At 52.4% G+C, this 24,157-nt stretch overlaps 1 protein-coding gene across 1 annotated transcript in view; it reads left to right on the forward strand.

Annotated features, from left to right (window-relative positions):
• LOC144737503 (elastase-1-like) overlaps positions 1–24,157 on the forward strand; it is a 55,337-nt gene that overhangs the window by 26,317 nt on the left and 4,863 nt on the right. The window contains exon 7 of the mRNA XM_078620221.1: positions 5,664–5,837. Coding sequence (XP_078476347.1) covers positions 5,664–5,837 — 174 coding nt within the window. The remainder of the gene's footprint in view (positions 1–5,663; positions 5,838–24,157) is intronic.

Here is a 24,157-nt window from a genome sequence, read left to right on the forward strand (position 1 = left end):
CGGTGAAATGCCGACCGTACAGATATGGGCGATACTGTTGGATGAAATAGACAATTGCCAACAGTTCCCGACGGGTGACACAATATCTTTGCTCCGCCGGAGACAACACCCGACTGCCGTACGCAACCACCCGTTCCACGCCGTCAACCACCTGGGAAAGCACGCCCCCAATACCCGTGTTGCTCGCATCGGTGTCGAGCAAAAAAGGCTTAGAAAAATCGGGGTAAATCAAGGGAGGAGCTTTTACCAGGGCGTCCCGAAGGGAGCAGAAAGCAGCCTCCTCCTCCTAACCCCAGTGGAACCGAACCCCTTTTGATGTTAAAGCGTGTAGGGGTTTCGCAATCGTCGCAAAATCTGCGACGAACCATCGGTAATACGACGCGAAGCCAATGAAACTCCTGACCTCTCCCACCGAGGTGGGAGTCGGCCAGGAGCTGACGCACTGCGTTTTGGCGGGATCGGTAGCAATACCTGAGCACCCCACGATGTGTCCCAAATAACGCACCGAATCGCGTAACAGATGACATTTTTGGGGTTTGAATTTCAAATTAGCAGCCCGCATCTTTAGGAAAACCGCCCGCAACCTCTGGAGATGTTCGTCAAAAGTTTTACTAAAGACGATAACGTCATCCAAATAAATCAGGCACGAATCCCATTGCAATCCAGCCAAAACCAATTCCATCAAACGCTGGAAAGTTGCCGGCGCTGAGTGGAGTCCCATCGGCAACCGGTTGAATTGGAACAGGCTGTGCGGTGTACGGAAACCAGTTTTAGGCTTTGAATCATCGTCCAGAGGAAGCTGCCAGAATCCCGAAAGTAAATCCAATGTGGAGAAGAATTGCGCTCCCGCCAAGGCGTCCAGCGATTCGTCCATCCGTGGGAGCGGGTATGCGTCGGCAACCGAAATTTTGTTAAGGCGCCGAAAATCAACGCAAAACCACAACGAGCCGTCCTGCTTTTTAACCAGGACGATCGGCGCTCCCCAAGGGCTGGTGGAAGGAGAAATGATGTCGGCGGCTAACATGTCATCAATAGCCGATTTGACATGGTCCTTTTCGGCGGGACTTAACCGATACAAATTCTGGCGTATTGGCGCGCTGTCACCCGTATCAATATGGTGACGCAGCAGATGAGTGCAACCCAAATCGTATTTGTCCCGACTGAAAACGTCGGAAAATTCCCGCAGTAGCGTTTTAAGCTGTTGACGCTCTGAATTTGACAGGTCCGTCGATCTCGCACAAAGCGCCTCGAGCCACCCTTCATCGCTGTCCGAATGTGGTCGTGGCGCAGGGACAGCACTCACGTGATTCGCGACGGGTTCCTCACAGGGCACCGGCGTCGCGTGAGCAAGCACGGTCCCCTGCGGGACCACCACCGTCTGCGAGCCCACATTGAGGACCGCGATGAAGGGGTCTCCGTCCCCTCTTACTATGGTCTGGGCCGGAAGTAAATGAAGTCCACTAACCCCGGCCCTAGACGGCCCCAGCAGAACCCCTTGGGCCCCAATGCCCTTAGCGAAGGGCCGCCGAAGTTTCAAAGGAACCAACATTTGTGCCCCCGGAGGAACGCGCACCGTTCTATCTACAAACGCCGGCACCGTTGCGAACGCCGTCCGACTCTTACCGGGGGATGGCAGAAACGCCATGCGTCGGCCCGACGGGAGCTCAATGCATCCCTGGTTGATTAATATCCTAATCGGCATTTTGGCCAGGAAGTCCGTCCCCAGCAGGCACGGAACCGCCAGCGAGGAGGAAACAAAAATCGGCCCAGACAATTTAATATCCCCGATACAAATTTGGGCTCGAATCTGTCCGATGATGCCAAGTGAGCCCCCGTTAGCAGCAAAGAATGGCACGTTAACAGGCATCAAAGGACGGCTCTGGGCAGGGAGAATATTGTAAATTAACTCCGAAATAATGGTCGCCGATGCTCCCGTATCGACCAGGATGCGCACCTCGACCCCGTCGATGTGCCCCACAACGGCCGACGACCCCGACGACGCGGCTACAACACGATGGGCCAACACGGACCACTGTCTGGGTTCAATCTGAGTACCCAGAGTGGTGCGTGTTGGTGCGATGGTGCGCGATATTGGCCCCCCAATCGGTGCGGTGTATGAGTGTGTGGCGGGTGTGTGCGTGGGCCAAACATGTGAAGTGCCGCGACTCGCCGGGTTATGATGATGGAGCTTGGGAAGAGGGCTGGCGTCCCGTCGAGGTGTCGTCCCGCGCTGCCGAGGAGAGCGGCACCCCGAGGCGACATGGCCCCGGATGCCGCAGTTGTAGCAGCGCGGGAGCGCTGGTGATGACGACGGATGATCGGGATGGCTCGAGCCGCCCCGGTCCGCCCGTACTCCTGCTCCCTGCTGCCGTTGATGGTCGATGGCGCAGATCTCCTCCGCCGGGAGGGTGGCTGCGGCCACGGTACGCCCGCTCGCCGCCTTGCTGGCCTTGCGTCGTTGCGCGAGCAGGTTTGCGTGGAGGAGTCGTGCCGCTTGGAGGGAGCACATCTCTGCGTCGTCCTGTGCGACGATGACGATCTCCAAGTCGTCCGCCAGCAGGAGTATCTTCTCCGTAACCATGGCGTCGACACCTTTGTTGTCCATCCGTGGAAAGGCTGCCTTTGCCAGTGCCAGGAGGCTTGTGCGGTACGCCAGAGGCGACTCCTTTGCCCCCCGCTGGCGATCGTTGAAGAGTTGGCGACAGTCTGACGGCGGACCGTAAACTGCAGCCAGCACCTGCATCGCCGTCTGCAGCGTAGAGCGCCTCTCCTTCGGTGCCGATGTTAAAGTGGCGAGGGCGTCGCTGTCGAGGAGTGCTGGCAGCGCGCGGAGAGCCTCGGCGTCCGTCCACTCCGCCATTTCCTGGTGAGCGAGGAAGCGCCGCTGGAAGCCGCCCCAGTCGCCTTCCTCGCCCACAAATTCTTTGAGTGGAGGTAGCCGCTGATGTAACGCAGCGGCTGCCGCGGAAGGTCGCACTCCCCCGTCTCCCCCACCCGGCTGTGCCGCGACTCCGTCTCCCCCACCCGGCTGTGCCGCGACTCCGCCTCCCCCACCCGGCTGTGCCGCGACTCCGTCTCCCCCACCCGGCTGTGCCGCGGCTCGAACAACCGATGGCATCGCCGGTCGCACCCGTGGTGACGTGCCGTCCGTTGGTGATGACGCGGCAGGTACTGTATGCCCGCCGTTGGACTCGATGCTCAACCCGGCCACGCCCTCAACAGCAGCTGCGGCGATGGCGGGATTTTCAAATTGGTGTTCCGCCGAAATGGCGGGAAGGCGCTGTGGTCGTCGGCTTTCGTCACCCCGTGGCGGTCCAGCAGCCCCCAGCTGAGTGATGTGGTCCAGCATGCTGGCAGCGGCGTGCAGCAGCTCCATCAGCTTGGCGTGCGCCTGCCTCAGCCCCTCTGCCGACACCTCCCCACCCTCCTGTTGCTGCGGCGTAGCCGTATCTGGCCCCGACTGCTCCGTGCTCTCTTCACCCGTCCCGGGCTCTCCGACTGCAGCGGTGTCCTCCGCCCACGGTATCCTGACTCGAGCTGTCCGGCGCGTGTCCATGTTCGTAGATTTTTACTTCTGACACCAGATGTAATACCGTTGACGACTCTTGACGCCGGAGTTGGAGGCACACGGGTTTATTTCACAGCACAACAGTGGGCATATAACACTCGAGGGGGTATCGGCCCCCTCACCCGGCTAGCTGGGAATACACACGCTAGCTACCCTAGCCTGCCTCTTAGTCCTCCACTAACGGGCTAGGGGAGGCTGTCTGGCCCGACACTGGTCAGTCGGGCTACGGTACCCGGAGTCCCAGAGCACTAGCTTTGGTTCTCGGGACCACGCCGCTGGCTCGGTCCTGCGCGGCCCTGACAAGGGCGGCGTCCCAGGGGAGTCCAGGGCTCTAGCTAGACGATCTTCGGTCTTCACTGGTTTAGCTTTAACATTCTCCCCGAGCCCTCTGACACATCCCCTTTTTATACTCAACCCCCGCTGAGGAGTGGGACCCCGGGCTGCCCGGTGTGGACGACAGCGTGTCTGTAGGTCCATGTGTGCATCTTAGTCCATGCGTGTGCTTTATTGACCTGCTCAAGGCCTATGATACCATCAGTAGGCCTGGCCTCTGGGTTGCTCTTAGTGCTTTCCGAGTCCCTGACACACTCATCACCATCCTTAAGGCCCTTCATGATGGTGAGCGGCCCCGCGTCTAACTACGTGGCCGTGAGTCAGAGCCATTCCCTTTACACCTTGGGGTGCAACAGGGATGTCCTCTGACTCCCACATTATTTTACATATATTTGGACTACGTAGTTCGTCAAGCCTTCAATGCCTGTACCGGAACAATTCCCATCTGCTACAGATACAGTGGGAGGCTGATCGATGCCCGGGTGCGGTCAAGGGATGGCTCCCTATTGCTCAACCACGTTATGTATGCCGATGATCTGCTAATGGCTGCTCACTCGGAGGAGGAGTTCCAGGTGCTGCTGCTGAACCTGGAGCTTGCCACCAACAGGTGGGGCCTTACCATCAGCCCAACCAAAGCTAAGCACCTGCCTGGCTATTTTGTACCATCGGACACTCCACCCCCACAACTCCCAATTGGTGATGGGCCAGTTGTGGAGACAGTGGAGAGTTTCCCTGGGCAGTGTGCTAATGACCGGCTCTGGTTTAACAGCAGAGGTCTCACTCCGAATCAGTCGAGCTGCAGTATCTTTTCAATGGCTGCGTAACGCTGTGTGGAAGCTACCTGGTCTATCACTCCGTACGAAGCTTCAGGTGTTCTCAGCCATGGTCATTCCCTCCCTTCTCTACGCTTGCGAAACTTGGACCCCCCTAATGGAACATCTTCGCCGGTTAGAAACATTTAGGCTGGCCTGCCTATGATCCATCCTGGCTTTAACCAGGCTGCATTGTGTGAGGAGTTCACAAATCCTTGAAAGATGTGGACAAAGTCCCATCGGTGACCTCCGGCAGGTAAGGCTGCGTTGCCTTAGTCATGTAGCCTGCATGGCCAGCCACCGCATGCCTAAACAGCTTTTGTTCCGCCGGATCGAGGGGGCTAAATGGGTGCGGCAGGGGCTGGAGAAGACATGGAGTTATGTGCTACAGGAAGACTTGGAGCTGAGTCCACTTGCGGATGACTGGTACCAGCCGTGTCAAGATCGGCCACTGTGGAGGAGGCTCCTGAAAGATGCTACTGGCCAGTTGGAGGCAGTCACCCTCCAACAACAACGGAGGGCGGAGGAGCGATGCTCACAACAACGAGCGGAGCGCCGGGTGGCTAAAGCACAGAAAGTTGCCACAGTAGGGGCCACAGGTGCTGCATCAGCCAGTCGTCTCAGTCAGTCGACCTGTGCCATCTGGGTTTGCCCCGTGACCTCTTGCCAACGGGCGTTCGACACTTCACATGGCCTCAAGGTGCACATAGCCTGGCACAAGCGTTGTTGTGACGTAACCGCAACTTAGTGGCGAATGGCAGTTGTTGTTCAGTCTATGTATGTATGTGCGAGTCCATTTGTGTGTGTAACTCTATTTTTGTGTATCAATGGATTTGCGTGTGTAACTACATGTGTCTGCCTTTTTCGCCCGGGCAACGCCGGGTACTAACCGCTAGTGCTGTATAAAACTAAGTCATTGTTACTATTATTAAAATTGTCCTTATATGCAGGGAGACTCGGGGGGCCCTCTGAACTGTAAGACGGACAGAGGGTGGGAGGTGCACGGCCTCACGAGCTTCGGGTCTTCCATCTGCAACTTGGACACAAAGCCGAGCGTCTTCACCCGCGTGTCCGGCTACAGTGCCTGGATCACCTCCATCACGGGGATGCAGTTCCCCACGACGGTGTGTAACTCATAACGAGCATGCCCATCTCTGTACGAGTCTGTGCATCTCTTTTATCTCACTCACCTACTCACTCACGCATACAGAAAATCACTCGCACAGATAATTATCAGTTACCCGCTGATTCATACGAAGAGTGACTCACCCACTCAACTCAAGCCCCCACTCTCCATCTCCCGCCCTGCCCTCTGCATTAGTGGCGGCGATGTACGACGGAAAGCCGTCAGCCCCCACCCCAGCCCTGTCAACTCCTTGAGACGCGCATGCAAAATTGGGCAAACAAACACTGAGACATACGGTTGACACGCAGACATGGAGATACATGTAGAGACATCTACACACACGGAGACAAACAGAGAAACAGACACAAGAGGCTCGGAGAGACACACAAAGACACGGAGAAACATGGAGACATATACAGAGATAAAGACACACACCGACGCAGATAGAGTCACACAAACATGAATACACACAAAGAGACGGAGATACACACAGCTATACCCAGAGAAGTGTAGGGGTGTTAGAGAGAGAGCCCGTTATGCATGGCAGCCTATGGTAAACAAACACAGTAGGCGGGGCTACATGAGTGCACGAGCAGGTGCCCTCTGCGACGTCCGCGCCAGACACCCTGGGGGGTCGATTCAGTCGTTATGATCCCCCGGGGCCCCACCCCTCAGGGAGGGGTTGAGTATAAAAGGGGAATGTATCGAAGGGCTCGGGAGTGATGTTGAGCTAAAGAAGAGAAGACGGAAGACGTCTTAGATAGAGCCCTGGACTTCCCCTGGTACGCCGTCCTTATCAGGACCGCGCAGGCTCGAGCCAGTGGCGTGGTACCAGAGCCAGAGCCAGTGCTGGTCTGGACTCTGGGTACCGGGCCCGACTGACCAGTGTCGGGCCAAGATAGCCTCCCCTAGCCCATGAGTGGAGGACTCAGAGGCAGGCTAGGGTTAGCTAAGAGGTGTGTCCTCAGATAGACGGGTGAGGGGGCCGATACCCCCTCAAATGTGTATGTCACAACGTTGGTGTTGAATAAACAAGTGTGCCTCCAACTCCGGTGTGAACGAGTCATAAGCGTTACTACATCTGGCGTCAGAAGTGAAACAAAGTACGAACATGGATACACGCCGGACGACTCGAGTCGGGGTACCAGAGGCAGAAGACACCACTGCAGTCGGAGGGCCCGAGACGGCTGAAGATGCCATCGACCAGCCGGGGCTGGGCGCATCCACGCCACAGCAGCTGGAGGAAGGGGAGCCGTCGATGGAGGGGCTGAGGCAGGCGCACGCGAAGCTGGCCGAGCTGCTGTACGCCGCAGCCGCCATGCTCGACACCATCACGCAGCTGGGGGCTGCGGGACCGCCACGGGGCAACGGCAGCCGACGACCACAGCGCCTTCCCGCCATTTCCACGGAGCAACATTTTGAAACTCCCGCCATCGCCGCAGCTGCTGTTGAGGGCGTGGCCGCTCTAAGCATCGCGCCCAACGGCGGGAGTACAGTACCTGCCGCGTCACCACCAACGGGCGGAACGTCACCACGGGTGCGACCGGCGATGCCATCGCTGGTTCGTGCCGACGCTGAGTTGAGTGAGGCGGACGAGGGAGTGCGTTCTTCCTCTGCAGCCGCTGCCTTACATCAGCGGCTACCTCCACTCAAGGAATTTGTGGGCGAGGATGGCGACTGGGGCGGCTTCCAGCGGCGCTTCCTCGCTCACCAGGAGATGGCACAGTGGACAGATGCCGAGGCTCTCCGCGAGCTGCCAGCACTTCTCGACAGCGACGCCCTCGCCACTCTAACATCGGCTCCGAAGGAGAGGCGCTCCACGCTGCGGAAGGCGATGCAGGTGCTGTCGGCGGTATATGGTCCACCATCGGACTGTCGCCAACTCTTTTACGATCGCCAGCGGGGGACGAAGGAGTCGCCCCTGGCGTACCGCACAAGCCTCCTGGCACTGGCGAAGGAGGCCTTTCCACGAATGGACGACGAGGGTGTCGACGCCATGGTGACAGAGAAGATACTTTTGCTGGCGGACGACTTAGACATCGTCATTGTCGCACAGGACGATGCAGAGATGTGCTCCCTCCAAGCGGCCTGTCTTCTCCACGCAAACCTGTCCTCTCAACGACGGAAGGCCAGCAAGGCGGCGAGCGGGCGTGCCGTCGCTGCGGCCACCCTCCCGGCGGAAGAGATTTGCGCCATCGACCATCGACGGCAGCATGGAGCGGGAGTACGGGAGGACCGGGCCGGTTCAAGCCGTCTACAACATCCATCGTCGTCACCAGCGCTTCCACGCTGTTCCAACTGCGGCATCCGGGGCCACGTCGCCTCGGGGTGCCGCTCTCCTGGGCAGCGCAGGACGACACCTCAACGGGACGCCGGCCCTCGTCACAAGCTCCACCATCATAATCCGGCGAGTCGCGGCACCCCTCATCCTTGGCCCACGCACACGCCCGTCACACACTCAAACACCGCAGCGAAGGGCGGGCCAATATCGCGTACCATGGCACCAACACGCACCGCTCTGGGTACTCAGATTGAACCCAGCCAGTGGTCCGTGTTGGCCCATCGGGTTGTAGCCGCGTCGTCAGGGTCGTCGGCCGTTGTGGGTCACATCGATGGGGTCGAGGTGCGCATCCTGGTCGATACAGGAGCATCGGCGACCATTATTGATTTATAACATTCTCCCTGCCCAAAGCCGTCCTTTGATGCCTGTTAACGTGCCATTCTTTGCTGCTAACGGGGGTTCACTTGGCATCATCGGACAAATTCGTGCCCAAATTTGTGTTGGGGATATTAAATTGTCTGGGCCGATTTTTGTTTCCTCCTCGCTGGCGGTTCCGTGCCTGCTGGGGACGGACTTCCTGGCCAAAATGCCGATTAGGATATTAATCGACCAGGGATGCATTGAGCTCCCATCGGGCCGACGCATGGCGTTTCTGCCATCCCCCGCTACGAGCCGGACGGCGTTCGCGACGGTGCCGGCGTTCGTAGATAGAACGGTGCGCGTTCCTCCGGGGGCGCAAATGTTGATTCCTTTGAAACTTCGGCGGCCCTTCGCTAAGGGCATTGGGGCTCAAGGGGTTCTGTTGGGACCGTCTAGGGCCGGGGTCAGTGGACCTAATTTACTCCCGGCCCAGACCATAGTGAGAGGGGAAGGAGAACCCTTCATCGCGGTCCTCAATGTGGGCTCGCAGACGGTGGTGGTCCCACAGGGGACCGTGCTTGCTCACGCAACGCCGGTGCCCTGTGAGGAACCCGTTGCGAGTCATGTCGGCGCTGTCCCTGCACCGCGTCCACATTCGGACAGCGATGAAGGGTGGCTCGAGGCGCTTTGTGCGGGATCGACGGACCTGTCAAATTTAGAGCGTCAACGTCTTAAGACACTACTGAGGGAATTTTCCGACGTTTTCAGTCGGGATAAATACGATTTGGGCTGCACTCATCTGCTGCGTCACCATATTGATACGGGTGACATCGCGCCAATACGCCAGAATCCTTTTCGGTTGAGTCCCGCCGAAAAGGACCATGTCAAATCGGCTGTTGATGACATGCTAGCCGCCGACATCATTTCTCCCTCCAACAGCCCTTGGGGAGCGCCGATCGTCCTGGTTAAGAAGCAGGACGGTTCGTTGCGGTTTTGCGTTGACTTTCGGCACCTTAATAAAATTACGGTTGCCGACGCATACCCGCTCCCACGGATGGACGAATCGCTTGACGCCTTGGCGGGAGCGCGATTCTTCTCCACATTGGACTTACTTTCGGGATTCTGGCAGCTTCCTCTGGACGATGATTCAAAGCCTGAAACTGCTTTCCGTACTCCGCACGGCCTGTTTCAATTCAACCGGTTGCCGATGGGCTTACACTCAGCGCCGGCAACTTTCCAGCGGTTGATGGAATTGGTTCTGGCTGGATTGCAATGGGAGTCGTGCCTGATTTATTTGGATGACGTCATTGTCTTTGGCAAAACTTTTGATGAACATCTCCAGAGGTTGCGGTCGGTTTTCCTAAAGATGCGGGCTGCTAATTTGAAATTTAAGCCCCAAAAATGCCATTTGTTACACGAGTCGGTGCGTTATTTGGGGCACATCGTGGGGCGCTCAGGTATTTCTACCGATCCCGCCAAAACGCAGTGTGTAAGCTCCTGGCCGACTCCCACCTCAGTGGGAGGTTAGGAGTTTTATTGGGTTTGCGTTGTATTATAGACGCTTCGTCGCTAATTTTGCGACTATAGCAAAACCCCTACACGCTTTAACATCAAAAGGGGTTCGGTTCTGCTGGGGTCAGGAGGAGGAAGCTGCTTTTTTCTCCCTTCGGGACGCTTTGGTAAACGCTCCTCCCCTGATTTACCCAGATTTTTCAAAACCATTCTTGCTCGACACCGATGCGAGCAACACGGGTATTGGGGGCGTGCTCTCCCAGGTGGTTGACGGCGTGGAACGTGTGGTTGTGTACGGCAGTCGGGTGTTGTCTCCAGCGGAGCAACGATATTGTGTCACCCGTAGGGAACTGTTGGCAATTGTCCATTTCATCCAACAGTATCGCCCATATCTGTACGGGCGGCATTTCACCGTCCGCACAGATCATGCGGCACTGCAGTACGCCCTGAGGGTTCAACAGCCATCGGGACAATTGTCCCGATGGTTGGAGGTCCTCCAGGATTACGATTTCCAAACCACATACCGTAAGGGCGTTCGCCACACCAACGCGGACGCTCTGTCGCGCTTGCCAACCACCTCCGAGTGTGCATGCCTCCTCGGTTCCTGTCTTGGCGGCCGCCAACGACGACGATACAGTAGTTACTAATTCGATCGAACAACAGGGCAAAGATTCCCTGTTGGGGTTGCCCGTCATTGAATGGGGGCACCTCCAGATGGAGGATGTCTCCCTCCTCGGGTGGCGACGTCGCGTTGGCGGTGCGGCGGGGGGAAAAAGAGGTGGTTCCGACGCATGGGAAATGTGCCAAGGCCTGCTGATGCATTGGGATGGGAAGTCGCGTCGACATCGGCTGGTGGTCCCTACTGGGTTGCGGGGCAGGGTGGTATGGGCCGCTCATGAGCGCCTCCTACACCTGGGGACCCAAAAGACTCTCGCCTTGCTGCAACTTGATTTTTATTGGCCTGGCATGACGAGGGATGTTGGGGATTTGTTGGGATCATGCCCTCAATGTGCACAACGCAAACCGCCGGCACGGGAGTCTAACCCGCCCTTGCAATCGATCAAAGTGTCCAGGATAAACGAGCTGGTCGCTCTGGACATTTTGGGACCATTCCCCGCCACCCCCAGGGGGAATAGATATTTGTTGACTGGTGTCGAGTATTTTACACGCTGGCCTATGGCCTGGCCTCTGGCCAACCAGTCGGCAGCAGCCATCGTGGAGGCCTTTGTTCAGGGTTATGTCCTGGACAAAGGTGCTCCGGAGAGGCTGCTGACCAACCAGGGCAGAAATTTTTCCGGTAAACTACTCAGACAAGTCTGTGATCTCCTGGGCACAAAGAAAATTCGGACCTCCCCATATCACCCACAAACTGACGGGATGGTCGAACGGTTGCATCGCACCATCACGTTCATGTTATCACAACAAGTTTCGGACTCGCAAACGGATTGGGACCTACAAATTCAGGGGGTCTTGGCGGCGTACTGGATGGCACCCCATGCAGCTACGGGGTTTTCTCCCTTTTACCTCATGTACGGCCAAGAACCACACCCGCCTGTTCGTGCCCAGTTGCAGATCCCCGTGCCGCAGGGAAAAACTAATCTGGCTGACCACGTTAAATTTAATCTGGACAAATTGACCGAGGCACGGGATGCTGCAATGCAAAACTCTGACCTCCGTCAGAAGGGGAATGAGCGCCTCAGATTGCGTCGAGCGCACATGCTGCAGTGGAAGCCGGGGGACAAGGCATGGCTGCACTGCCCCCAGGTGCCACTGGCAACCTCCTCTAAACTGGTGCGGCCGTGGCGGGGCCCTGTGGAAGTGGTGAAGGTGTTACGACCGCAGTGCGTGCGCATCAAGTGGGGGAAGCGGCGATGGTTCGTGCACCCCTCTAGGTTAAAACCCTTCGCTGCGGTACGCAATCCCACTTCACACGCGCGTGGCCAAACATGTGGGGGGTCGGCCGACTCGCTGGGTCCGTCTCCGTCGCTCTCACCTAATGCCTTGCCGGCTGTGCCACCTTCAGGTGCATCAGGAGTGACGGGCTCACGCCCGATCACCCCTCCTGCGGATACCGAGGGTCACGCGGAGTCGGATGAATGCTCACCCCAAGACGGACAATTGCCACCTGATGGTCCGCCACGCGCGGTTACCCCGTGTGAGGGGCCCGCTGCAAGGACGCGCGCTAAAATGCGCAAACTGTTGTGAGGCCGGAAAATGTGTACATAGCTGTTGTGTTCATTGGGTGTTGTGTGGGTGGTGTGTTCCCCGCTCCTCGGATGTACATATGTTGGCTTCACCGTGTGTTGTGTGCGTGGTGGGTTCCCTGCTGATTGTATATATCTTCTTGGTTCTTTCGGTAAAGTCACGTAGAAGGGAAGTAATGAGTGTACGGCAACGTACCGCTGCTGCAAACAAGATGACGACGTGGCACGGGCACGCAAGCTTGAAAACTAGGAGAAAGGCACACGAAAATTAAATAACCTAGCAAAATATCGAAATGTGATGTAATACAACACAGAGAGTCGGTTAACACACAATTAACGCATAGCCTGGTTGATTACGTATCCCAAAGATTGCTAAGTTAGAATTTTAAGTGTGAAAATTCCAAAGAGAGGACACAGGCAGAGAGAACACATAGCCAGAGAGAGAAAAGGATAAGCTTAAAACTTCCCCGTAGAAGTGGTTCAATCTTAATTTTGGAGCTTTCGTGACTGCAGGAATTATTCTTTGTTTCTTTCGGTTAAGTCACGACTAAAGATAAAATAATAAATTAAAATAATAGCGACGTTTCGATTGCAACACAAGCAATCATCATCAGGCATAAAAGAAATAGTAACACAAATCTAACTAGAAAACTATAGACAGACATACAAGCAGACAGACATCACAACGGCACACAGAGAGAGGACACACCTCGGCACAAAGAGAGGGGCCGCCCCTGTGACGGTCCCTTAAACATAGAGAGGGGGGGCGGGGACGGAGAGAGGGAGGGGGCAGAGAAAACCAGCACATCAATGAGTGTACGGCAACGTGCCGCTGCTGCAAACAAGACGACGACGTGTCACGGGCACGCAAGCTTGAAAACTAGGAGAAAGGCACACGAAAATGAAATAACCTAGCAAAATATCGAAATGTGATGTAATACAACACAGAGAGTCGGTTAGCACACAATTAACGCATAGCCTGGTTGATTACGTATCCCAAAAATTGCTAAGTTAGAATTTTAAGTGTGAAAATTCCAAAGAGAGGACACAGGCAGAGAGAACACATAGCCATAGAGAGAAAAGGATAAGCCTAAAACTTCCCCGTAGAAGTGGTTCAATCTTAATTTTGGAGCTTTCGTGACTGCAGGAATTATTCTTTGTTTATTTCGGTTAAGTCACGTCTAAAGATAAAATAATAAATTAAAATAATAGCGACGTTTCGATTGCAACACAAGCAATCATCATCAGGCATAAAAAAATAGTAACAAAAATCTAACTAGAAAACTATAGACAGACATACAAGCAGACAGACATCACAACTGCACACAGAGAGAGGACACACCTCGGCACAAAGAGAGGGGCCGCCCCTGTGACGGTCCCTTAAACATAGAGAGGGGGGGCGGGGACGGAGAGAGGGAGGGGGCAGAGAAAACCAGCACATCAATGAGTGTACGGCAACGTACCGCTGCTGCAAACAAGATGACGACGTGGCACGGGCACGCAAGCTTGAAAAATAGGAGAAAGGCACACGAAAATTAAATAACCTAACAAAATATCGAAATGTGATGTAATACAACACAGAGAGTCGGTTAACACACAATTAACGCATAGCCTGGTTGATTACGTATCCCAAAGATTGCTAAGTTAGAATTTTAAGTGTGAAAATTCCAAAGAGAGGACACAGGCAGAGAGAACACATAGCCAGAGAGAAAAGGATAAGCTTAAAACTTCCCCGTAGAAGTGGTTCAATCTTAATTTTGGAGCTTTCGTGACTGCAGGAATTATTCTTTGTTTCTTTCGGTTAAGTCACGTCTAAGGATAAAATAATAAATTAAAATAATAGCGACGTTTCGATTGCAACACAAGCAATCATCATCAGGCATAAAAGAAATAGTAGCACAAATCTAGCTAGAAAACTATAGACAGACATACAAGCAGACAGACATCACAACGGCACACAGAGAGAGGACACACCTCGGCACAAAGAGAGGGGCCGCCCCTGTGACGGTCCCTTAAACATAGAGAGGGGGGGCGGGGACGGAGAGAGGGAGGGGGCAGAGAAAACCAGCACATCAATGAGTGTACGGCAACGTACCGCTGCTGCAAACAAGATGACGACGTGGCACGGGCACGCAAGCTTGAAAACTAGGAGAAAGGCACACGAAAATTAAATAACCTAGCAAAATATCGAAATGTGATGTAATACAACACAGAGAGTCGGTTAACACACAATTAACGCATAGCCTGGTTGATTACGTATCCCAAAGATTGCTAAGTTACAATTTTAAGTGTGAAAATTCCAAAGAGAGGACACAGGCAGAGAGAACACATAGCCAGAGAGAGAAAAGGATAAGCTTAAAACTTCCCCGTAGAAGTGGTTCAATCTTAATTTTGGAGCTTTCGTGATTGCAGGAATTATTCTTTGTTTCTTTCGGTTAAGTCACGTCTAAAGATAAAATAATAAATTAAAATAAAAGCGACGTTTCGATTGCAACACAAGCAATCATCATCAGGCATAAAAGAAATAGTAACAAAAATCTAACTAGAAAACTATAGACAGACATACAAGCAGACAGACATCACAACGGCACACAGAGAGAGGACACACCTCGGCACAAAGAGAGGGGCTGCCCCTGTGATGGTCCCTTAAACATAGAGAGGGGGGGCGGGGACGGAGAGAGGGAGGGGGCAGAGAAAACCAGCACATCAATGAGTGTACGGCAACGTACCGCTGCTGCAAACAAGATGACGACGTGGCACGGGCACGCAAGCTTGAAAAACTAGGAGAAAGGCACACGAAAATTAAATAACCTAGCAAAATATCGAAATGTGATGTAATACAACACAGAGAGTCCGTTAACACACAATTAACGCATAGCCTGGTTGATTACGTATCCCAAAGATTGCTAAGTTAGAATTTTAAGTGTGAAAATTCCAAAGAGAGGACACAGGCAGAGAGAACACATAGCCAGAGAGAGAAAATGATAAGCTTAAAACTTCCCCATAGAAGTGGTTCAATCTTAATTTTGGAGCTTTCGTGACTGCAGGAATTATTCTTTGTTTCTTTCGGTTAAGTCACGACTAAAGATAAAATAATAAATTAAAATAATAGCGACGTTTCGATTGCAACACAAGCAATCATCATCAGGCATAAAAGAAATAGTAACACAAATCTAACTAGAAAACTATAGACAGACATACAAGCAGACAGACATCACAACGGCACACAGAGAGAGGACACACCTCGGCACAAAGAGAGGGGCCGCCCCTGTGACGGTCCCTTAAACATAGAGAGGGGGGGCGGGGACGGAGAGAGGGAGGGGGCAGAGAAAACCAGCACATCAATGAGTGTACGGCAACGTGCCGCTGCTGCAAACAAGACGACGACGTGTCACGGGCACGCAAGCTTGAAAACTAGGAGAAAGGCACACGAAAATGAAATAACCTAGCAAAATATCGAAATGTGATGTAATACAACACAGAGAGTCGGTTAGCACACAATTAACGCATAGCCTGGTTGATTACGTATCCCAAAAATTGCTAAGTTAGAATTTTAAGTGTGAAAATTCCAAAGAGAGGACACAGGCAGAGAGAACACATAGCCATAGAGAGAAAAGGATAAGCCTAAAACTTCCCCGTAGAAGTGGTTCAATCTTAATTTTGGAGCTTTCGTGACTGCAGGAATTATTCTTTGTTTATTTCGGTTAAGTCACGTCTAAAGATAAAATAATAAATTAAAATAATAGCGACGTTTCGATTGCAACACAAGCAATCATCATCAGGCATAAAAAAATAGTAACAAAAATCTAACTAGAAAACTATAGACAGACATACAAGCAGACAGACATCACAACTGCACACAGAGAGAGGACACACCTCGGCACAAAGAGAGGGGCCGCCCCTGTGACGGTCCCTTAAACATAGAGAGGGGGGGCGGGGACGGAGAGAGGGAGGGGGCAGAGAAAACCAGCACATCAATGAGTGTACGGCAACGTACCGCTGCTGCAAACAAGATGACGACGTGGCACGGGCACGCAAGCTTGAAAAATAGGAGAAAGGCACACGAAAATTAAATAACCTAACAAAATATCGAAATGTGATGTAATACAACACAGAGAGTCGGTTAACACACAATTAACGCATAGCCTGGTTGATTACGTATCCCAAAGATTGCTAAGTTAGAATTTTAAGTGTGAAAATTCCAAAGAGAGGACACAGGCAGAGAGAACACATAGCCAGAGAGAAAAGGATAAGCTTAAAACTTCCCCGTAGAAGTGGTTCAATCTTAATTTTGGAGCTTTCGTGACTGCAGGAATTATTCTTTGTTTCTTTCGGTTAAGTCACGTCTAAGGATAAAATAATAAATTAAAATAATAGCGACGTTTCGATTGCAACACAAGCAATCATCATCAGGCATAAAAGAAATAGTAGCACAAATCTAGCTAGAAAACTATAGACAGACATACAAGCAGACAGACATCACAACGGCACACAGAGAGAGGACACACCTCGGCACAAAGAGAGGGGCCGCCCCTGTGACGGTCCCTTAAACATAGAGAGGGGGGGCGGGGACGGAGAGAGGGAGGGGGCAGAGAAAACCAGCACATCAATGAGTGTACGGCAACGTACCGCTGCTGCAAACAAGATGACGACGTGGCACGGGCACGCAAGCTTGAAAACTAGGAGAAAGGCACACGAAAATTAAATAACCTAGCAAAATATCGAAATGTGATGTAATACAACACAGAGAGTCGGTTAACACACAATTAACGCATAGCCTGGTTGATTACGTATCCCAAAGATTGCTAAGTTACAATTTTAAGTGTGAAAATTCCAAAGAGAGGACACAGGCAGAGAGAACACATAGCCAGAGAGAGAAAAGGATAAGCTTAAAACTTCCCCGTAGAAGTGGTTCAATCTTAATTTTGGAGCTTTCGTGATTGCAGGAATTATTCTTTGTTTCTTTCGGTTAAGTCACGTCTAAAGATAAAATAATAAATTAAAATAAAAGCGACGTTTCGATTGCAACACAAGCAATCATCATCAGGCATAAAAGAAATAGTAACAAAAATCTAACTAGAAAACTATAGACAGACATACAAGCAGACAGACATCACAACGGCACACAGAGAGAGGACACACCTCGGCACAAAGAGAGGGGCTGCCCCTGTGATGGTCCCTTAAACATAGAGAGGGGGGGCGGGGACGGAGAGAGGGAGGGGGCAGAGAAAACCAGCACATCAATGAGTGTACGGCAACGTACCGCTGCTGCAAACAAGATGACGACGTGGCACGGGCACGCAAGCTTGAAAAACTAGGAGAAAGGCACACGAAAATTAAATAACCTAGCAAAATATCGAAATGTGATGTAATACAACACAGAGAGTCCGTTAACACACAATTAACGCATAGCCTGGTTGATTACGTATCCCAAAGATTGCTAAGTTAGAATTTTAAGTGTGAAAATTCCAAAGAGAGGACACAGGCAGAGAGAACACATAGCCAGAGAGAGAAAATGATAAGCTTAAAACTTCCCCATAGAAGTGGTTCAATCTTAATTTTGGAGCTTTCGTGACTGCAGGAATTATTCTTTGTTTCTTTCGGTTAAGTCACGTCTAAAGATAAAATAATAAATTAAAATAATAGCGACGTTTCGATTGCAACACAAGCAATCATCATCAGGCATAAAAGAAATAGTAATAAAAATCTAACTAGAAAACTATAGACAGACATACAAGCAGACAGACATCACAACGGCACACAGAGAGAGGACACACCTCGGCACAAAGAGAGGGGCCGCCCCTGTGACGGTCCCTTAAACATAGAGAGGGGGGGCGGGGACGGAGAGAGGGAGGGGGCAGAGAAAACCAGCACATCAATGAGTGTACGGCAACGTACCGCTGCTGCAAACAAGATGACGACGTGGCACGGGCACGCAAGCTTGAAAACTAGGAGAAAGGCACACGAAAATTAAATAACCTAGCAAAATATCGAAATGTGATGTAATACAACACAGAGAGTCGGTTAACACACAATTAACGCATAGCCTGGTTGATTACGTATCCCAAAGATTGCTAAGTTAGAATTTTAAGTGTGAAAATTCCAAAGAGAGGACACAGGCAGAGAGAACACATAGCCAGAGAGAGAAAAGGATAAGCTTAAAACTTCCCCGTAGAAGTGGTTCAATCTTAATTTTGGAGCTTTCGTGACTGCAGGAATTATTCTTTGTTTATTTCGGTTAAGTCACGTCTAAAGATAAAATAATAAATTAAAATAATAGCGACGTTTCGATTGCAACACAAGCAATCATCATCAGGCATAAAAGAAATAGTAACAAAAATCTAACTAGAAAACTATAGACAGACATACAAGCAGACAGACATCACAACGGCACACAGAGAGAGGACACACCTCGGCACAAAGAGAGGGGCCGCCCCTGTGACGGTCCCTTAAACATAGAGAGGGGGGGCGGGGACGGAGAGAGGGAGGGGGCAGAGAAAACCAGCACATCAATGAGTGTACGGCAACGTACCGCTGCTGCAAACATGGATGACGACGTGGCACGGGCACGCAAGCTTGAAAACTAGGAGAAAGGCACACGAAAATTAAATAACCTAGCAAAATATCGAAATGTGATGTAATACAACACAGAGAGTCGGTTAACACACAATTAACGCATAGCCTGGTTGATTACGTATCCACTACGTGGCAGTGGTGTCACCACGGCGCTTGTGCGACGCTAAGTCCACTTTGAGGCCACGTGTCGTATCAAAGGCTTTTTGGCAGTAGGTCACAGGACAGACCCAGATGCCATGGTTTGACTGACATATGACGTTTTAGCTGTCAAGGCACCCAGCTTATTGTTATGAGCGTCACTCCTGCAATCTCCTTTCTTGCTGGAGGGCGACTGCCTCCAACTGGCCAGTAGCGTCCTTCATGAACCTCCTCCACAGAGGCTAATCTGGACATCGCTGGTATCAGTCATTGGCAAGTCCAATCAGCTCTATATCAGTCCCTCTCTTCTCTAGCCCTGACCGCGCCTGTTTAGCCCTATCTATCTGGCCAAACAGAAGCTGCTTGGGCATGTAGTAGTTGGGCATGCAAGCTAGATGACTGAGCCAATGCAGTCTCGACTGCTGGAAGAACTCATTAATTGGAGTGTGTCCAGATCTTACAAGGATATGTGAGTCTGTCACGCAATGCAATTTGTTTAAATCCAAGAAAGATCATCAGCAGGCAAGCCTGAATGTTTAAAGACAGTGCAGACATTCCCTTGGAGGGCTCCATGTTTTGTAAGCTCACTTGGGCCAAGAACACTCGCAGCTTCATATGGAGCAATAGACCAGGTAGCTTCCACACAGCATTATTCAGCTGATGAAAATATAATTAACATTTGACGGATTCAGAGTGAGACCTCTCATGCCACACCAGAGCTGGTAATAAGCACACTGCCCAGGTACGAACTCTTCTCCACTCTTTCCATAACTGCCCCTTCCCTCATAGAGAGTGAAAGGGGGGGGAGGACATTCAATGACATAAAATATCCAGGTAGGTGCCTTTTTTGTGGGGTTGATGGTAAGGCTCCATCTCTAAGTAGGATTTTTCAGGTGCAGTGGCATGTCCAACACTTTCTCAGAGTGGGCAGCAATTACCTTAAATGGTTTACCAATAGGGAGCCATCTCTTGACCATACCCGAGCATCGATCAGCACCTCAATGTGTATATATATACTAGCGTTAAGAACCCGGCGTTGCCCGGGCGAAAAAGGCAAACAGACAAATGGGCTTACACACAGACATCGACCCACACACATAGAAACACATCGACTTAGACGCACACACACACATATGGTTGAACCCAGGATGGATCGTTAGCAGGCCAGCCTAAATGTTTCTAACCGGCGAAGATGTTCCATTAGGGGGGTGCACGTTTCGCAAGCATAGAGAAGGGAGGGAATTAGCGTGGGCGAGAAGACCTGGAGCTTCATGTGGAGCGAGAGACCAGGTAGCTTCCACACAGCGTAACGCAGCCGATAAAAAGATAATGGCGCTCGACTGATTTGGATTGAGACCTCTGCTGTTAAACTGGAGCCAGTCATAAGCACACTGCCCAAGTATGGGAAACTCTCCACTCTCTCCACTACCGCCCCATCGCCGATTGGGAATTGTGGGGGTGGAGTGTCCAATGGTACAAAATACCCAGGCAGGTGCTTAGTTTTGGTGGGGCATGCTCCAGTCTCAGCTGCAGCGTCTCCAACTCGTCTTCTGAATGAGCAGATATTACCAAATCATCGGCATACATAACGTGGTTGACCAATAGGGAGCAATCCCTTGATCGCACCCGGGCACCGATCAGCCTCCCATTATATCTGTACCAGATGGAAATTCCCCCGGTACAGCTATTGAAGGCTTCACGAACTACGCGGTCAAAATAGATGTTAAATAATGTGGGAGCCAGAGGACATCCCTGTCGCACCCCCCAGGTGTACAGAGAAAGGCTCCGACTCCCGGCCACGTAGTTTTACCCGGGCCCACTCACCATCATGAAGGTCCTTAATGATCGTGAGCAGAGGGTCAGGGACTCTGAAAGCATGAAGAACAACCCAGAGCCCAGGCCTACTGATGGTATCATAGGCCTTGACCAGGTCAATAAAGCAGAGATGTAGGTCTTGTTGGAATTCCCTACACCTCTGCTGTAGCAGACGGACAGAAAATATGGCATCTGTGTAGGACCGCCCTTTCCTGAAACCGCATTGGGGCTCCGCAAGCCTCTCCTCAGCGTGCCTAGCAAGGCGATGTTGAATAATCCTTGCATGACCTTTCCCGGCACACTGAGGAGTGAGATGCCCCTGTAGTTGTTACAGTCTGTGCGGTCCCCCTTCTTAAAGAGGGGGACCACCAGGGCATCCTTCCAATCCTGCAGAACCCGTCCAGTGGTCCAGACTGTTGTTATGATGTCATATAGGGCAGTCTGTGCACAAACGCCACTATCCCTGAGCATTTCGCTTGGGAGATCATCTCTGCCCAGTGCCTTTCCTGGTCTCAGACTCCGGATCGCCTTCAGTACTTCCTCAACAGATGGCACCTCAGCCAGCCACTCACAGGGGGTGACCTTTTCCAATATTTGAGGCACCGCAGCCCTAGCAGGGTTATCCCCACTTTGGGCCATGATGTTTTCCTGGCTGAGGGATTTCCCCTCCCCAAGGACCTCACAGAAATGCTCAGCAAATCTGCAAACCTGTTCCTGGGGGTCGGAGATTGGATCACCGTTTTTCCCCTAATGATGGTAATAGGTGTGGTGCTGCAGGTTACTTTTTTATGGAGTTAAATAGTGATTTGTGATCGCAGGCCACTGAGGCAGACTCCATCTCCTCAGCAACCCGCGACCACCACCCATCCTTGCAGCGCCTTACGGCTCTCCGAACCTCCGAGCGAAGGCTGCGGTAAACCTCCTCATTCTCTGACGTGGGATGCTGTAGCCAATGAGAGTGGGCCTGTCGCTTTTTCTCAACTAACCTGAACACCTCCTCTGTCAGCCAGGGTTTCTGGGGAGGTCTGGACCGCGTACCCAAAGCAGCCATTGCAGCTGCCTAAACCTTGCCCACTTACCCTCGACATCAGGAGGAGTGGGGGACGATGCCAACCCCAGCTGCAAGCGATGATGAAATTCTCGCTTGCAACTTTCATCAGCTGAGACCAGGCCACTTTAGGTTGGAATGGGGTCCTAGGTGTACACCAACCACCGGAGTGGAAGAATGGCAGGTGCATCTTACAGATGACTAGTCGATGGTCAGAGGGCAGATCAGCTCTACGGTAAGTCCTGGTGTCAAGGACATGGGCTCGCATCCGCTGGTCCGTCACTATGTAGTCCAACAGATGTTCTTGCTTGGACCCGGCATGCCTCCATGATGTTGTGTGGATGCGCCCATGCCGGAAAAGCGTGTTGGTAATTACAAGCCCATGGGCTGCACAAAAATCTAGCAGCCTCCTACCGTTGTTATTAAGCTGATTTGGCCCATGCTTTCCAATTACTCCAGACCAGGTGCCAGCATCATGACCAACTCGGGCATTGAAGTCACCCAACAAGATGACTCTGTCCCGAGTGTCCACTTTAGCCAGCACCTGTGACAGGAGTTCATAGAAAGCATCTGACTCATCGGCTTTGCCTGCATCCCTCCACGGATGTTCGTCTTCGGTGGGGGCATAAGTAACCACGACCACCACTCCTCACCTCCGGTTGATGGGAAGGCGAGCCCAAAGTATCCTGGGGCTTACAGCTTCCCACACATCACCGCCACGCTCCCACGCCCCCTTCATTCTTTTGTTCAGAAGAAGAGCCACACCCTGTTGTTTGGCAGTCTCCTGCCCTGAGTGGAGGACTGTCCACCCCTCATGGTGGCAGGAGCCAGAACCGGTCCACCGGACCTCCTGAATGCCACAGAGATCCAGGCGGTATCGGTCCAGCTCCCGACAAAGGAGTGGCAGCCTCTCCTCTGCAGTGAGCGTTCGAACATTCCACGTGGCCATCCGCAGTGGTTTTTCGTTGTTTCTGGAGGAGCCCCGAGGGTGAAGATTCAATCTCCTGGCTCCGCCAATTGGGGTTTGGCCAGGAGACGTCATAGAAGTCTGTCCCCCCGGGGCCTCCGGCACAAGCTTATTTGTTAAATTTTTATGTTTATATCGTAGTCTCGTGGTAATTAATTGAAGGTGGAGGGGTTACCAGCCCCTCGCACCCGTCCAGAGCCACCGTTTAGCCACTGTGGTGGTCACAGACGCCATGAGGGGAGAGGCCAATGGGCATTGGTCCTCCCCACACAGCAATATCCACGACAGTGTTGCCCGTCCGGCACCGCGAAGAGGTAGGGGGTTGTTTTGCCAGACTAGACTTACACACACATATGTAGTAGGTTCAAATTAGGTGCACACACACGCAACTAGGAGGCAACACTATTTATTAAACGGTAAATAATATAACACTCTACATGAGGTGGTGACCACCTTCCTCAACTCACTAACACTCTGGAACACGACACAGACTGGACCAGGCAGGCAACGGCCTGCCTGGCCCAGGACGACGACTCGGGACTTGACGACCGAAGATGTCTTCACCTTGGAGTACAGTACAACAGCCGCCTCGCTCTGCGTTCACACCACCCTTATATTTGGTTTGGCGTGGCTGGCTCCGCCCCGGCGTGGCTGGCTCTCTTCAGGCCACGCCTCCCTTCCCAGGACACGCCTCACTTCCCCCACCTCTGGGAGGGTCCGGATCCCTCCACCACGTGACCCCCCAGGCACCCCCTTGGGGCCCCCAGCCTTCGTACGGGCCGACACAGTAGTGACCTTTCTCTGTCACTACACATACATAGACTGACACACACATTGCCCTACACACACATACACATATGGACTGTGACACACAGACATGTACTTTAGATACACACACTTGGATTAACACACACCTATCGACTGACACACACGCATTAACTTACATACACACATCGAGTGACACACACATGTATGGACTTACACACACATGTGGACTAACACACAGACATATGGACTGACACACACATACACATCGACGTACGCACACACATCGACTGACACACATAGACACACAAACGCACATTGACTTACACAGTCAGATGGAGCCATGCACACACATCGACTAACACACACACATGAACTCACACATACACAGCGACTGATACGCACACAAATGGACTGACACACACACTTTGACTGACACACACACAAACACTTCGACGTACACACACACATCGGGCGTTGTCCGGTCGAAAAGGCAGACACACACATGGACTTAAACACACGTATGGACCTACACGCACACACATATGGACTCAAACACACACACATCGACGCACACACACATCGACGTGCACAGCAATCCCCGATGATGGCACAGCTATCAGTATGGCAGTACTACGTATGAGGAAATAGC

Source organism: Lampetra planeri, chromosome 70, assembly GCF_965212315.1.
Source record: "Lampetra planeri chromosome 70, kcLamPlan1.2.h2, whole genome shotgun sequence".
NCBI lineage: Eukaryota > Metazoa > Chordata > Hyperoartia > Petromyzontiformes > Petromyzontidae > Lampetra > Lampetra planeri.